The sequence below is a fragment of the Staurois parvus genome, unplaced genomic scaffold (genome assembly GCF_062004578.1).
Source record: "Staurois parvus isolate SC_StPar_1 unplaced genomic scaffold, SC_StPar_1.0 ptg001490l, whole genome shotgun sequence".
Classification (NCBI taxonomy): Eukaryota; Metazoa; Chordata; class Amphibia; order Anura; family Ranidae; genus Staurois; species Staurois parvus.
In genome coordinates this window covers 1,342,501-1,355,717 of record NW_028319286.1, presented here as the reverse complement: position 1 = coordinate 1,355,717, position 13,217 = coordinate 1,342,501, and the positions used below count along the sequence as shown (strand labels likewise).

Genomic DNA, 13,217 nt, shown 5'->3' with positions numbered 1-13,217 from the left:
TGACAAGGCTATTTCACAACTTCAGAAAACCCTGACCTTGTTTTGAACAATTTTGATCTTTTTCTTTCCTCCTCTTCTCTCATCATCCAGTCTCTTATCATACTGTAGAGATAATGTGGACAGACGGGTAGACTGTAATGATAGGAAAAAGAAAGATAACAAATGTTTCCTAGAACGATATCCAGAAATATGAGCCTAAAAAAAAGTCACACTTGTCATTGTCACCTTCTCATCTGAGTTCAGGTCCTCATGAAGTTTCTTTTCACTGTGATCCAGTGCATCCAGTAGGCTAGCCGGGCGGTGGGTGGTGACCCCTAAACTCTGTTCATACCCGTCGCAAAAGTCAGACTCTTGGCTTCCCTCTAAGACGTAAAAACACAAGTCATACACAATTTGCACATATGACAAATTCATTCAAGTAGACCTCAGAAAGTGCAGATTTGCTATGTTATAAGAAACATCTGGAATGTTAATGGTGCTGTAGCACCATGAAAAATGTACCCGTGTCTGGAAACCCTCCTGAGAAACAGAACTGCTCTTCTTGCTGATAGGTTATGCTTGAGCCTCCTCATAGCTGTAAAGCTACAGTATGAGACAGTGGCGTCCCTAGGGGGGGGGGGGGGTGCGGGCCGCACTGGGTGACGCCATCACAGAGGGTGCAGGAGCAGGATGCCGCGGATCACTATGGGTTGCAGAATCAGTTAACCTCATATAGGTTGCAAGCCGATGATCCCCGCATGATGGATCTCATCTTCGGATTGGGGGGCATAATGGATCGGAGTGAGGACAGTGAAATGAGGGGGGGTGTTGCAATCCATAGCGATCTGCAGGATCAGCTTCAGCAATTTGCAGCCTGTAAGGGGTTAACTGTGGCAGCTCTGTGCTAAAGTCGGAGATCAGCTTCTTTGGCCTGAAACTAGTACATGCGCAGTTGCTTCAGGGGATATGTAGCTTCACAGAATACTCATTTTACCACTACTCCAGCACCGCTCCTTCCTCTCTGGAGGGGTGACACCACGTGTTACCACACCGGGTGACACCAAACCTAGGGACGCCTCTGGTATGATACCATCTAAGGCACTTCTGCCACTCATTGCTAGTCTCAGGAAATTTAATGAAGTGACTGTTCTGCTCATGGTTCTTCTTGCTGGAGAAGAAACTATACATAAAGAAACTGCAGTGATAGGATCTCCCTTCTTCTGTTTCATTCAGTCCATGGGCTTGGGAGTCCAACTCTCCTTGAGATTATTATTTATCAACACCCCCCCCTTTCCCCCACTCATCAGATCAGCAATCATTTAAAGGAAATGGCAACATGAGGAAGCAAAGTCCCACCTCCAATTAGATGTTCGTCACCAATACAGTGATAGGTGCTAAAAAAAAAAAAAAAAAAAAAAAAACACTGACACTGTACTAATGGCACTGGGCAGGAAGGGGTTAACATCTAGGGCTATCAAAGGGTTAACTGTGTGCAGGGAGTGTTTTACTACGGGGCGGGATGTGTGTGATTCACTGTAATCACACTGCTGTGGATGGCTGTGCTGTGCAGTGTGCCCAAGCTGACAGGGAGGAGGACTGTTAGTAAACAAAATAGTCCTCCTCCCCAATGGTGATCCTTGGAAATCACTGGGCACCGGTGAGAAATTACCACCCGGGGCCTGGTGACTGACAGCCGCGGCTGCAAATGGCGGTGCAGGTAGGGTCCATGCACGGCTCGCGAGCGCCCCCTACCCGGAAATGCGAAATCATGTATATATACGTGATTTTGTGCACCCATTCCGCCCTGTAGCAGTATTTCTGCTATAGGGCGGTCGGGAAGAGGTTAAGGAATATACAGCCAGATCATCTTCCCCCCTACCTCCATCTCTCTTCCGCTTTAAGCTTGGCACATGAGAGTCCAGCGTCTTTGCTTTTTTGAAGATATCACGAAGGCTGGATGATGCATGAGAGGACTGAGAGAGTGAAGAGGAGTCCAGAGATAACACAGAATGACCGCCATCTTTTGGAACCTTCTGGGGTGCAGGAGGAGGCATCTACATAGGAGACAAAAAAAATGGTGAGCTGCCGCTTCAAAAGAAACTCTGCCTTTTATCTATTTGATTTTGAAAAGAGAAGTTAAAATAAGTTACTTTTTGAACTCTAGCGCCACTAAGGTGATCATACGCTAGTTCTGCTTTTAATCAAATACCCATTTGCTTTGTTTACTCACAATTTTTTGTGCTACACGGAAGAATTGAGACACGTCACGGATGATATGACCAAAATTGTCATAAACACGTAGGTAGGGACGGACCCAGGAGGGAAGTTGTGAGCGAGAATCGCTATGAGTGAACCTGCGCAAAAGAAAAACATTTTTAAAAAAATCATATAGCAGACTTCATGTACAGAAAAATAACAATCTTGTGATTGCTGAATGAAATGGGGAGCGTGGCATCACTGCCAATCCTCTCCACATCGTCCTATCAGAGAACATTTTGGATTCATTCAGAAAATGCGACCTCTACAATCATACATGTAGCTGAACTTTTGATGGCATTAAAAAAAAATGTGGTAATCTACATATCAAAAAATAATTAAAATCACAGATCTCTTTATTAACCACTTCCCTTCCGGCCCATGTACATAAATGACCGGACGAGAGCAGTGCAGGAGCGGGTGGCCGCTTATAAATGGCCTCCGCATTCACTGCCTGTGCGTACTCCCCAGGAGCGCGTGGTATTGTGATTCATTGCCCGCTGTGTCCTCCAGACACAGCGGAACACCGATCGCTATACGGGACCTCTATATGAGCTCCCGTTTCATGTGATCACTGACTGGCCAATCAGTGATCACAGAAACAGTAGTAAACAAGATGTCACTTCTAACATCATTGCTTACTGCTTGTGAAATCTGTGAATGATCACAGAGATCACATGGTACAAGACTATTCACAACAGCCCTGTACCATGTGACAAGCTGTGACCAATCAAAGCTCACACAGTATTTCTCAATAGCTGCAAGAATGCAGCCAGAAAGAAGGAGAAATGGTTGCTTTTACAGCCTTTATGGGTGTAAAAGCAATCAGTGTAAAAAAATGAAAAAAAAATTCTACATCACCCCCCACAAGTAGTACAGTGTCACTGTACTGCTAGGGTGACAGTATGTTATATATATATATATATATATATATATATATATATATATATATACATGCATATACATATATAATAATATTAAATAATTAAATAAAAAATTTTTTGAAACATTATAATTTTTGGTTATAAACTAATTTGGGTTATTTTATTTCTTTTTACTAAAAAGGTAAATGAATACATTTTAGGCAAGATTTATGAAGATTATTTATTTGCAAAATTTTACAAGAAAAACACATTTTTTTTCAAAATGTTTGGACTTCTTTAATTTATATAGCAAAAAAATAAAAATCCCCGCGGTGAATAAATACCACCAAAATAAAGTTTTATCTGTCTCAAAAATGCTAAAAAATTCATATGGGTCAGCGTTGCACGACCGTGCAATTGTCATTCAAAGTGTGATCGCGCTGAAAGTTGAAAATTGGCCTGGGCAGGAAGGGGGTGAAAGTGTCTGGACTTGAAGTGGTTAAACAAATTTTTATAAAACCACACATCATTGCTATTCCGACATCCAACATTCAATACAATATACCCCTATTATTTCCATGTTACACAAGTTACAGATGTCTCTTGCTTAGAAGTAGTAAACTTCATATGGAGTGACCCAACGCGTTTCGACCACTTGTTTTCTTCAAGGGTACATATGGTATATCGTATGATACAAAGACCACAGAACGCTTTCAGCTATGTCGGTTACAATGTGTGAACTGATGCCATCACATGACCCACACTGGGACCCACCACGCCCATGAACTCTGGAGGACAGTCAAAAGGGTTGCCATTAATGGCAACAATTGGAATATTTGTCCAGACTGCCTACACCTCATGGGTATACAAGGTCATAAAGTTGTCAAAATAATTTTTGTAATGTTGGCACAGTGTGGCATATAGCAATATATCAGAAAATGCAAATCAGCTCCTGTGCTGATTGGCTGATCTCCTGTGTTCACAATGTATCATCAGGCCAGCAGGTCACCACAGGACACGGAAACAAGTGGCGATCACTACATCAGCGGCGTCTGCTTCTGTGAGTAGTCCAAGCTGGGCCAATGTAAGTATGTACTAAATGTCCATACCTGGAATTTCTGTTTTACCCCAGGTTCACATATAGGCGGCCGCGTTTTGCAAGGGGCACGAGAGCCCATTCATTTGAATAGACTCCCGTGCCATGCAGGGAAGAAGTCCTTGCACTTCTTTGGAAAACGCAGCCCGCAAGGGAACCTCAGATCCCAGTACGGTTGCGTTTACCAGTGCGGGCGGCGTGCCATTAGAACTAATGGCACCCGCCCATGGGTTCTCATTTCTCTGTGCGGGTGGTGCGGCTGCATGGATTTTTGTACGAATCCGCAGCGGCACCACCCGCACCGATCTAAACCGGGGGTAAAGCTGTATTAAACCCAAAACCAAAAAATTTTATATATTGCAGCTTATCAATCATTAGATGTGGTGGCTGCATCAGTTTTCTTTTTTTAGGCTTTTTTCTCTCCGTTTTCACCTGGTGATCTGCCCAGTAATACACTTCCTGTATTAGCAAGACACCACTCAGGATATAAAATAAATGTAAATAAATAAAAGCTGATCATTTTTATCACCCCTGCCAGTGGTAAAAGTATTAACTCATCCATGTACACTGATACATCCTGCTGGAGAGCTTGAGCTTCTGAAAAACAGTAGACTTGCTGGCTGAATTACCAGATGAAAATAGATGTGATGGCTGCATTAGTTTTCTTTTTTAGGCTTTCTTTCTTCTAAGAATTGGTAAGCTGCAATATAATAAAGGTTTGCGTTTGGGTTTAATGCTGCTTCAAGGAAGACTTTAGGGGCAACGTAACTTAAAAAGCAATGTGCAAAATGCGGGCACCTAGGGTTAAGAAATGAGATTTTACTTTTCATTGGCATGCATACCTTGGGAGTCATGTTCTTAATCATTTTTATGAGCTATGTACTGGTATGTGGCTATTAAAACAATTGTGGTCTTTTCATCAGAAGTGATATAAAACACAGTTTATGAGTAAAGGAGCAGCCAGAGCAAATATTGAATCACTGACTTTAAGCCTGGGTTCACATATATGTGGTGCGGTACATCGCATGTGATTCGCACAGGGACTGCACCGCATTCCTGTATGCATCACATGCGATTTGTGTGCAGTGCGATTGGAGCCATACATTTTGCATGGTTCTAATCCCACCGCACCTGCATCAAAAAGGTGCAGGACCCTTTTTTTGGGAGGGAGTCCTCCCAGAATCGCGTACTGTGCACGACCTGTGATTGCTGTGTCCTTTGAACACAGCTGATCACATGGCTAAGGAACCGGCCAATCACAGCCACTTTTACCATGTGTCTAGCTGTAACTAGGAAATGCCGGTTATCGGCAGTCCTCTCCTCACGCTGACAGCACATGAGGAGAGGAGAGCCAGTAAGTGGCATTTCGCAGGGGGAAAACATCTACACTGATCATCAGCACACTGATAATCAGTGCGGCCAATAGTGCCCATCAGTGCTGGCAATCAGTGCCCATCAGTTAATCAGTGCCGCCAAGAAGTATCCATCAGTGCCGCCTAACAGTGCCCATCAGTGCCGCCTAACAGTGCCCATCAGTGCCGCCTAACAGTGCAGCCTCATCAGTGCCCATCAGTGCAGCCTCATCAGTGCCCATCAGTGAAGGAGAAAAAATTACTTATTTACAAAACTTTATAACAGAAACTAAGAAAAACCTTTCTTTTTTTTCAAACTTTTTGGTCTTGTTTAGTTTGTTTAGCAAAAAAATAAAAACCCCAGTGGTGATCAAATACCACCAAAAAAAAGCTCTATCTGTCTCAAAAAATGCTAAAACATTTTTTGGGTACAGTGTTGCATGACCGCGCAATTATTCAAAGTATGAGAGTGCTGAAAGCTGAAAATTGGTCTGGGCAGGAGGGGGGTAAAAGCGCCCTGTAGGCGAGGGGTTAAGTACCTTTTGTTTTGATAAACCTGGAATGTATTTAGCTGATTTAAACTGAGAGCTGAACTGGGCTTTACAAGGAGAGGGATGACCTCACTACTGAACTGCTTCCCTCTCACTGACCAATCACAGGTTGGAGTGGGTCGGTCCTTGACCAGGCTGTATAGCTTATTTGCACTGTAGTTTCAACTGAGCTCAAAGACCTAACTGTGCTGTCTGGCATGAGTGCTTGGATCATAAGACTGGCTGAACATATCATTTGGCAAGAAATAGAATGATATGGCTATATGCCATACATTTCAGTAATGAGGATGATGATGTTTCGAAATGTTATCTTTTCTATAGCTCCTTCTGGTAAAGTGTCATTTGGACTTTATATACGGTGTGTATGAACAGTTCCACAGAGCCTCAATTTTAAATGACATCACATCTCTTTTTACTGACCCTTTGAGCCAAGCAACATCACCAAGAATGTCTGGATTATGAAAGACCAGTTCTCTCTTAATTCTTAGGAAGTCTCTGCCTTCCTCAGGAACCTTGAAAGTATCTTTATTCACATCTTCCAGAAAACGAAGACGTATAGGGTAAAATAACACATTCACAAAGGATGTTCTGTATTATAGAAGCAGAAAAAGGACAGATCACTCTAATTCAGGAAATAGAAAAGGATTAGCAAGTCTTTTGAAGGTGGACCAGATGTTTTCAGTAGAAGCATTTTGGCAGAGGACTGGGAAGATCCGGTGCCACTGCTTGCAAAAGAAGATAATGCAGATGGGCTGTAAAGGGGCTAGTTTAGTAATAGATAACAATTCAAGAGTTGTGTTGGGTTGGCTTAGTTTTAAAACATTAAAGTGTATTTAGATATCGAAAGACAGAGAGTGAATAGAGAGAGAGAGGGGGGGAGAGAGGGGGGGGAGAGGGGGGGGAGTAGAGAGGGGGGGGAGAGAGGGGGGAGGAGAGAGGCGGGGAGAGAGGGGGAGGAGAGGGGGGGAGAGAGAGAAGGGAGAGAGAGAGGGCGAGGGAGGGAGAGAGAGAGAGAAGGGGGGAGAGAGAAGGGGGGGGAGAGAAGGGGGGAAGAGAAGGGGGGAAGAGAAGGGGGGAGAGAAGGGGGGGAAGAGAAGGGGGGGAGAAGGGGGGGAGAGAAGGGGGGAAGAGAAGAGAGAGAGAGAGAGAGAGAGAGAGAGGGGGGGGAGGGAGAGAGAGGGGGGGAGGGAGAGAGAGGGGGGGAGGGAGAGAGAGGGGGGGGAGGGAGAGAGAGGGGGGGGAGGGAGAGAGAGGGGGGGAAGGGAGAGAGAGGGGGGGAAGGGAGAGAGAGGGGGGAAGGGAGAGAGAGGGGGGAGAGGAAGAGAGAGGGGGGAGAGAGAGGGGGGAGAGGAAGAGAGAGGGGGGAGAGGAAGAGAGAGGGGGGAGAGGAAGAGAGAGGGGAGGGGGAGAGGGGGGAAGAGAGAGAGGGGGAGGAGAGAGAGGCAGAGAAGGGGGGGAGAGGGGGGGAGGCAGAGAAGGGGGGGAAGAGAGAGGCAGAGAAGGGGGGGGAGGCAGAGAAGGGGGGGGGGAAGAGAGAGGCAGAGAAGGGGGGGGAGAGAGGCAGAGGGGGGGAAGAGAGAGGGGGGGAAGAGAGAGGGGGGGAAGAGAGAGGGGGGGAAGAGAGAGGCAGGGGGGGGGGGAAGGGAAGAGAGAGGCAGAGGTGGAGAGGAAAGAGGGGGAGAGGGAGTATGGTTTTACTGCAATTATCATCCGACAATCACAACAAACCACACCATGAGAAGTTTGATGCCCAAAAGAAGCTCCTACTCCTTTTTGGGTGACAAGCTTATCACAATGCGGTTTTCTGCGCAGAAAGAAAGAAAGAAAAAGAGAGAAAGAAAGAGAAAGATAGAGAAAGTTAGAGACAGAAAGTGATATAACGAGAGAGAGAGGGGGGGGGGAAGAAAGAGAGAGAAAGAAAGGAAGAGGGAGAGAGGGGGAGGGGAGAGAGAGAGGGAGAGGGGGTAGGGAGAGAAAGAGAGAAAGAAAGAGAGAAAGAGAGAAAGAGAGAAAGAAAGAGAGAAAGAGAAAGAAAGAAAGAGAAAGAGAGAAAGAAAGGAAGGAAGGAAGGGAAGGAAGGGAAGGGAAGGGAAAGAAAGGAAAGGAAAGGAAAGGAAGAAAGAAAGAAAGAAAGAAAGAAAGAAAGAAAGAAAGAAAGAAAGAAAGAAAGAAAGAAAGAAAGAAAGAAAGAAAGAAAGAAAGAGAAAGAAAGAAAGAAAGAAGAGAAAGTTGCCTTACAGGAAGTTGTGTGTTGGAAATATCTCCCCTGGGGTCAGTACTTTTATCTTCAATAAACGCAGAGTTGGAAAGTTCATGAAAAGTTTACATACCTGTCTGAGTTATTTCTGAACATCTTTAAAATAATACAAATATATAACTGGTCATTTAGTCTACAAATATGTCAGCTAGGAACTCCTTATTGTTCTATATTAATTCCCCTTCACTTCAAATTTGTATTTCCTGCATGCAAATGAAGGACATCAGCCTGTTAGGGCCAATAGAAATGTACGGATTCACAAACAACTTTGAGGAACTAGATGGAGGAAAGAAGTCAAACTAAATACCTGATGACCTGACCTACCAAAGACCAAGCCTTGGAAAAAACAGGTGATTTTCAGAAGGACAATTATCCAAATAATAGCCTCCCTTATAGCATGAAAGAGGAACTAATCACTCATAAAAATATTGCCAGGAGGCAGCTTTTTTTCTTGGAAGAAAAGATATGTAAAGTCCTTCTGCTCATAAATTTCTTCTGGCACTTTTTGGCAATTTTTATTAAGTGTACACTTTCTGCAAAGTACGAGCAATGCCTTGTACAATCTGCACACCATGCTGGGAAGTTGTAAAATAGTGACATCTACAATATGGGTGCACGAAGTTTCCTTACCTGTGATCGCACAAAAAGATGGCACCAAAGTCTTGCCGATGTCGGATGACTCTTCCAATGGCCTGGTTTACAGCTCGTGAAGCCTGCTGACGATACCAGTCCTGCCCGGACAAGTACTGTGGAGAGAATGTACAACCCTACTTATCTGGATGCTTATATATCAGATTTTGTGAAAAGCATTGCTTTAAAGAGACACTGTCACCTTGCCTAAGTTAAAGTGACAGCGTCTGTGCTAAGGCAGCCAATTGCTAGGCTCAAGCACGGTCATATGACATTCACTGCTCCCCTTCGCATCTGACACCAGCCAACCCTTGGTGACAGTGAGGTTGGGCAAGGTGCCAGTGAGGTTAATTTACTAAAGGTAAATAGACTGTGCACTTTGCAGGTGCAGTTACTGCAGAGCTTAGTAAATGATGGGAAGCTCAGCCGACTTTCATCATCCAATCATGTGCAAGTAAAAATGCTGTGTTTTTTTTATTTTCCTTGCATGCAATTGGATATTCTTTGCTAATTGAAGCTTCACCTCATTTACTTAGCTCTGGAGTAAATGAACTTGCTGAGTGGACAGTCTATTTGCCTTTAGGAAATCAACCTCCAATGTCTCCATTTCAAAACAGAAATTGTGTTTTTCTAGGCCAACTCCAGGAAAAAAGATTTTTTATTTGTATAGACTTAGGTAAAGTAAATATTTCTATCAAGCTTTTATAACTCTGTATAACCACACTGGGGAGATTTGACCTCACTTCCTGTACATGTGACTCGAAGGTTAGATTCACGTGTATGCATTCCCTGTGTGCCATGCAGCAGCTCATTAATTTGAGTGGGCTGCTGTAGCTGCAGAAAATGCAGGGGAAAAGTCCTTGCATCTTTTTAAAACTGCAGCCACAGGGAAAACACATGGTGAGTTTGCACCATGCAGTTTCGTGCACTCAAAAACTGTGTTTTCAAATGCATGGGGGGGGCATGAAACATTACCGGCATCCCAGCTTGTCTGCAAAAGAGCAGCATGTTTCGTAAGTGTGTGAGAGATTTACACACCTTCACCTGATGTGAACCTAGGACAGGGCTCTCCAAACTTCCTAAACAAAGGACCAGTTTACTGCCAGTTTACTGTCCTTCATAGTTTAGGGGCCACACTGTGGCCAGAGGGAGTAAAAAATGCCCCAACGTCAGTGGGAGTAATCAATGCCCCAGCATTGGTAATAGTGTCCTCTTGTTGGTATCAGTGGGAGTAATAGAGTCCTCTTGTTGCTGGCATCAGTGGGAGGAATAGTACCCCATCATTGGTGTCCATTGTGGATGGAATAGTGTCCCATCATTGGTGTCCATTGTGGATGGAATAGTGTCCCATCATTGGTGTCAGTTATGGACGGAATAGTGCCCCATCATTGGTGTCAGTTGTGGATGGAACAATGTCCCATCATTTGTGTCAGGTGTAGATGGAATAATGTCCCATCATTGGTATCAATTGTAGATGGAATAATGTCTCATCATTGGTGTCAGTTGTAGATGGAATAATGTCCCATCATTGGTGTCAATTGTAGATGGAATAATGTCCCATCATTGGTGTCAATTGCAGATGGAATAATGTCCCATCATTGGTGTCAATTGTAGATGGAATAATGTCCCATCATTGGTGTCTGTGGAAGGAATGGTGCTCCATCATTGGTATCAGTTGTGGATGGAATGGTGCTCCATCATTGGTGTCAGTTATGGATGGAATAGTGCCCCATCATTGCTGTCCTTTATGGATGGAACAGTGTCCCATCATTGCTGTCAGTTATGGATGGAATAGTGCCCTATCATTGCTGTCATTCGTGGATGGAACAGTGTCCCATCATTGCTGTCATTCGTGGATGGAACAGTGTCCCATCATTGCTGTCAGTTGTAGATGGAATAATGTCCCATCATTGGTGTCTGTGGAAGGTATGGTGCTCCATCATTGGTGTCATTTATGGATGGAACAGTGTCCCATCATTGCTGTCAGCTGCGGATGGAATAGTGTCCCATCGTTGGTGCCAGTTGCGGATGGAATAGTGTCCCATCGTTGGTGCCAGTTGTGGATGGAATAGTGTCCCATCGTTGGTGCCAGTTGTGGATGGAATAGTGTCCCATCGTTGGTGCCAGTTGTGGATGGAATAGTGTCCCATCGTTGGTGCCAGTTGTGGATGGAATAGTGTCCCATCGTTGGTGCCAGTTGTGGATGGAATAGTGTCCCATCGTTGGTGCCAGTTGTGGACGGAATAGTGTCCCATCGTTGGTGCCAGTTGTGGATGGAATAGTGTCCCATCATTGGTGCCAGTTGTGGATATTTAGGTTTCGGCACCAACATTTTCATTTCGGTGCACCACTACTTCCTGTGCTTTTTTTCTGCCGCTGTCCACTCACTTATAGGTGGTGCATATCCCGGGTAGACATAATTCATAGCCTGCCCTGTGTCCCATGATGTACTCCAAGAAATGGATTTTACAGGTAAGTACAAAAATCCAATTATTGTGAATAAACATAAATGGAGCTGGTCAATTTCACAGTGCATGCTGAGCTACAAGAAAGCATAGCCGATATGGGGCTGTATGAGATAGCAGAGCGATGAAGATATGCCTCATCTGTAATGCATTCAGCATGTGTTTGAACAGTTCTGAATCTGTGATAGGGTCCCTTAAAGGTACCCATAGACAAGATATCACAGTCAATTAGTCAGGTAATCATTTTGTGATCTCACACCATGGTTTATCTAAAATATTGAAAATTAAAAGTACCTTCCCAGTGCGTCCCTCTGTTCTCCTCATCTCATCCAGGAATTGCATCTTCAGGACTACCCGAGGGTCCATTCTTGGTGGAAATGGAAGCCCTGTGATTATCACGCCACGGCCATTGCAATCTGCAAAATCCAAGCCCTCGCTAGCCTGGAATTGGATAGGGCGTTAGTAATACATGCAAAACTGTTTATGTTTGATAAGGTTCAATTGGTGGATAAGGAGCAGGTTATACACACCTTTCCCCGACACACAGCCAGGAAACTGGCCCCGGTGCTGTTGGGTGCTTGTATCTTTTCATAATACGCATCTATCATCTGGAAGACAAGGCAGCATGTGAAAAGGACAAAACATGAGAACATTTATAATGCAGGGTTTTTGTTATACGAGTGGCAGAGGTAGGAACTCCAGATAGATACAGTATAATAGACACTAATAAATCCACCTAAATAAACCTGATCACCCCCCACACAAGTCATATTGTCCCCTAATCACCACCACACCACTTACAGTGTCCCTGATCACCGCCACACCAGTCCCAGTGTCCCTGATCACCGCCACACCAGTCCCAGTGTCCCTGAACACCGCCACACCAGTCCTAGTATCCCGCTGACCACCACATCAGTCCCAGTGTCCCTGAACACCGCCACACCAGTTCTAGTATCCCGATGACTGCCACATCAGTCCCAGTGTCCCTGAACACCGCCACACCAGTCCCAGTGTCCCTGAACACCGCCACACCAGTCCTAGTATCCCGCTGACCACCACATCAGTCCCAGTGTCCCTGACCACCGCCACACCAGTCCCAGTGTCCCTGACTACCACCACACCAGACCCAGTGTCCCTGGCCACTGCCACACCAGTCCCAGTGTCCCTGACTACCACCACACCAGTCCCAGTGTCCCTGCCACACCAATCATATTGTCACCTAATCACTGCCACACCAGTGCCAGTGTCCCTGATCACCACCATACCAGTCATACTGTCCCCTAATCATTGCCACACCAGTTACAGTGCCACTTATCACTGCCACACCAGTTAGGGTCCATGAATGTGCACCTTTTTGGGCCTCTCTATATGGCTGGGCTGTGAAATTGTGTGCTACATAATGACAATCACCATTAGATCATAAGGGCACCTTCGTTCATGTTCTCCCAATGAACATACACCCTGAAAAGCGTAACGTGCCAGTCAGTCTCTCCCCTTCTATTGAAGCAATCTATACAGTATAAGGGGGGAATGGAGAAAGGCCTGGGGTAGTCAACCGAGCATCCCAAATTTCTTTTCATTTAGCAGAGCAATTTCTTTGTTGATATACTAATTTCTCCTTCGACAAGGTCTGATGTACATGAGATATCAGTTCCTTCAAAGAATTTTGGGAGAGTGAGGGGACAACCATTTCTGAGCAATTAACTTACAAGCCTGAAAAAGCACCTAAGCAATTGGAACGCAAGTATCCTCAGGTGATTCCGTCTCC

At 44.9% G+C, this 13,217-nt stretch overlaps 1 protein-coding gene across 3 annotated transcripts in view; it reads right to left on the bottom strand.

Moving 5' to 3' along the window:
* RTEL1 (regulator of telomere elongation helicase 1) overlaps positions 1-13,217 on the bottom strand; it is a 138,284-nt gene that overhangs the window by 74,759 nt on the left and 50,308 nt on the right. For all 3 annotated transcript variants that reach the window (XM_089662572.1, XM_089662573.1, XM_089662574.1), the window contains exons 21-27: positions 11,980-12,057; positions 11,744-11,890; positions 8,985-9,100; positions 2,210-2,333; positions 1,859-2,033; positions 226-362; positions 37-132 (exon numbers count right to left, since the gene is read on the bottom strand). In XM_089662572.1, the coding sequence (XP_089518698.1) occupies positions 37-132; positions 226-362; positions 1,859-2,033; positions 2,210-2,333; positions 8,985-9,100; positions 11,744-11,890; positions 11,980-12,057 (873 nt within the window). The remainder of the gene's footprint in view (positions 1-36; positions 133-225; positions 363-1,858; positions 2,034-2,209; positions 2,334-8,984; positions 9,101-11,743; positions 11,891-11,979; positions 12,058-13,217) is intronic.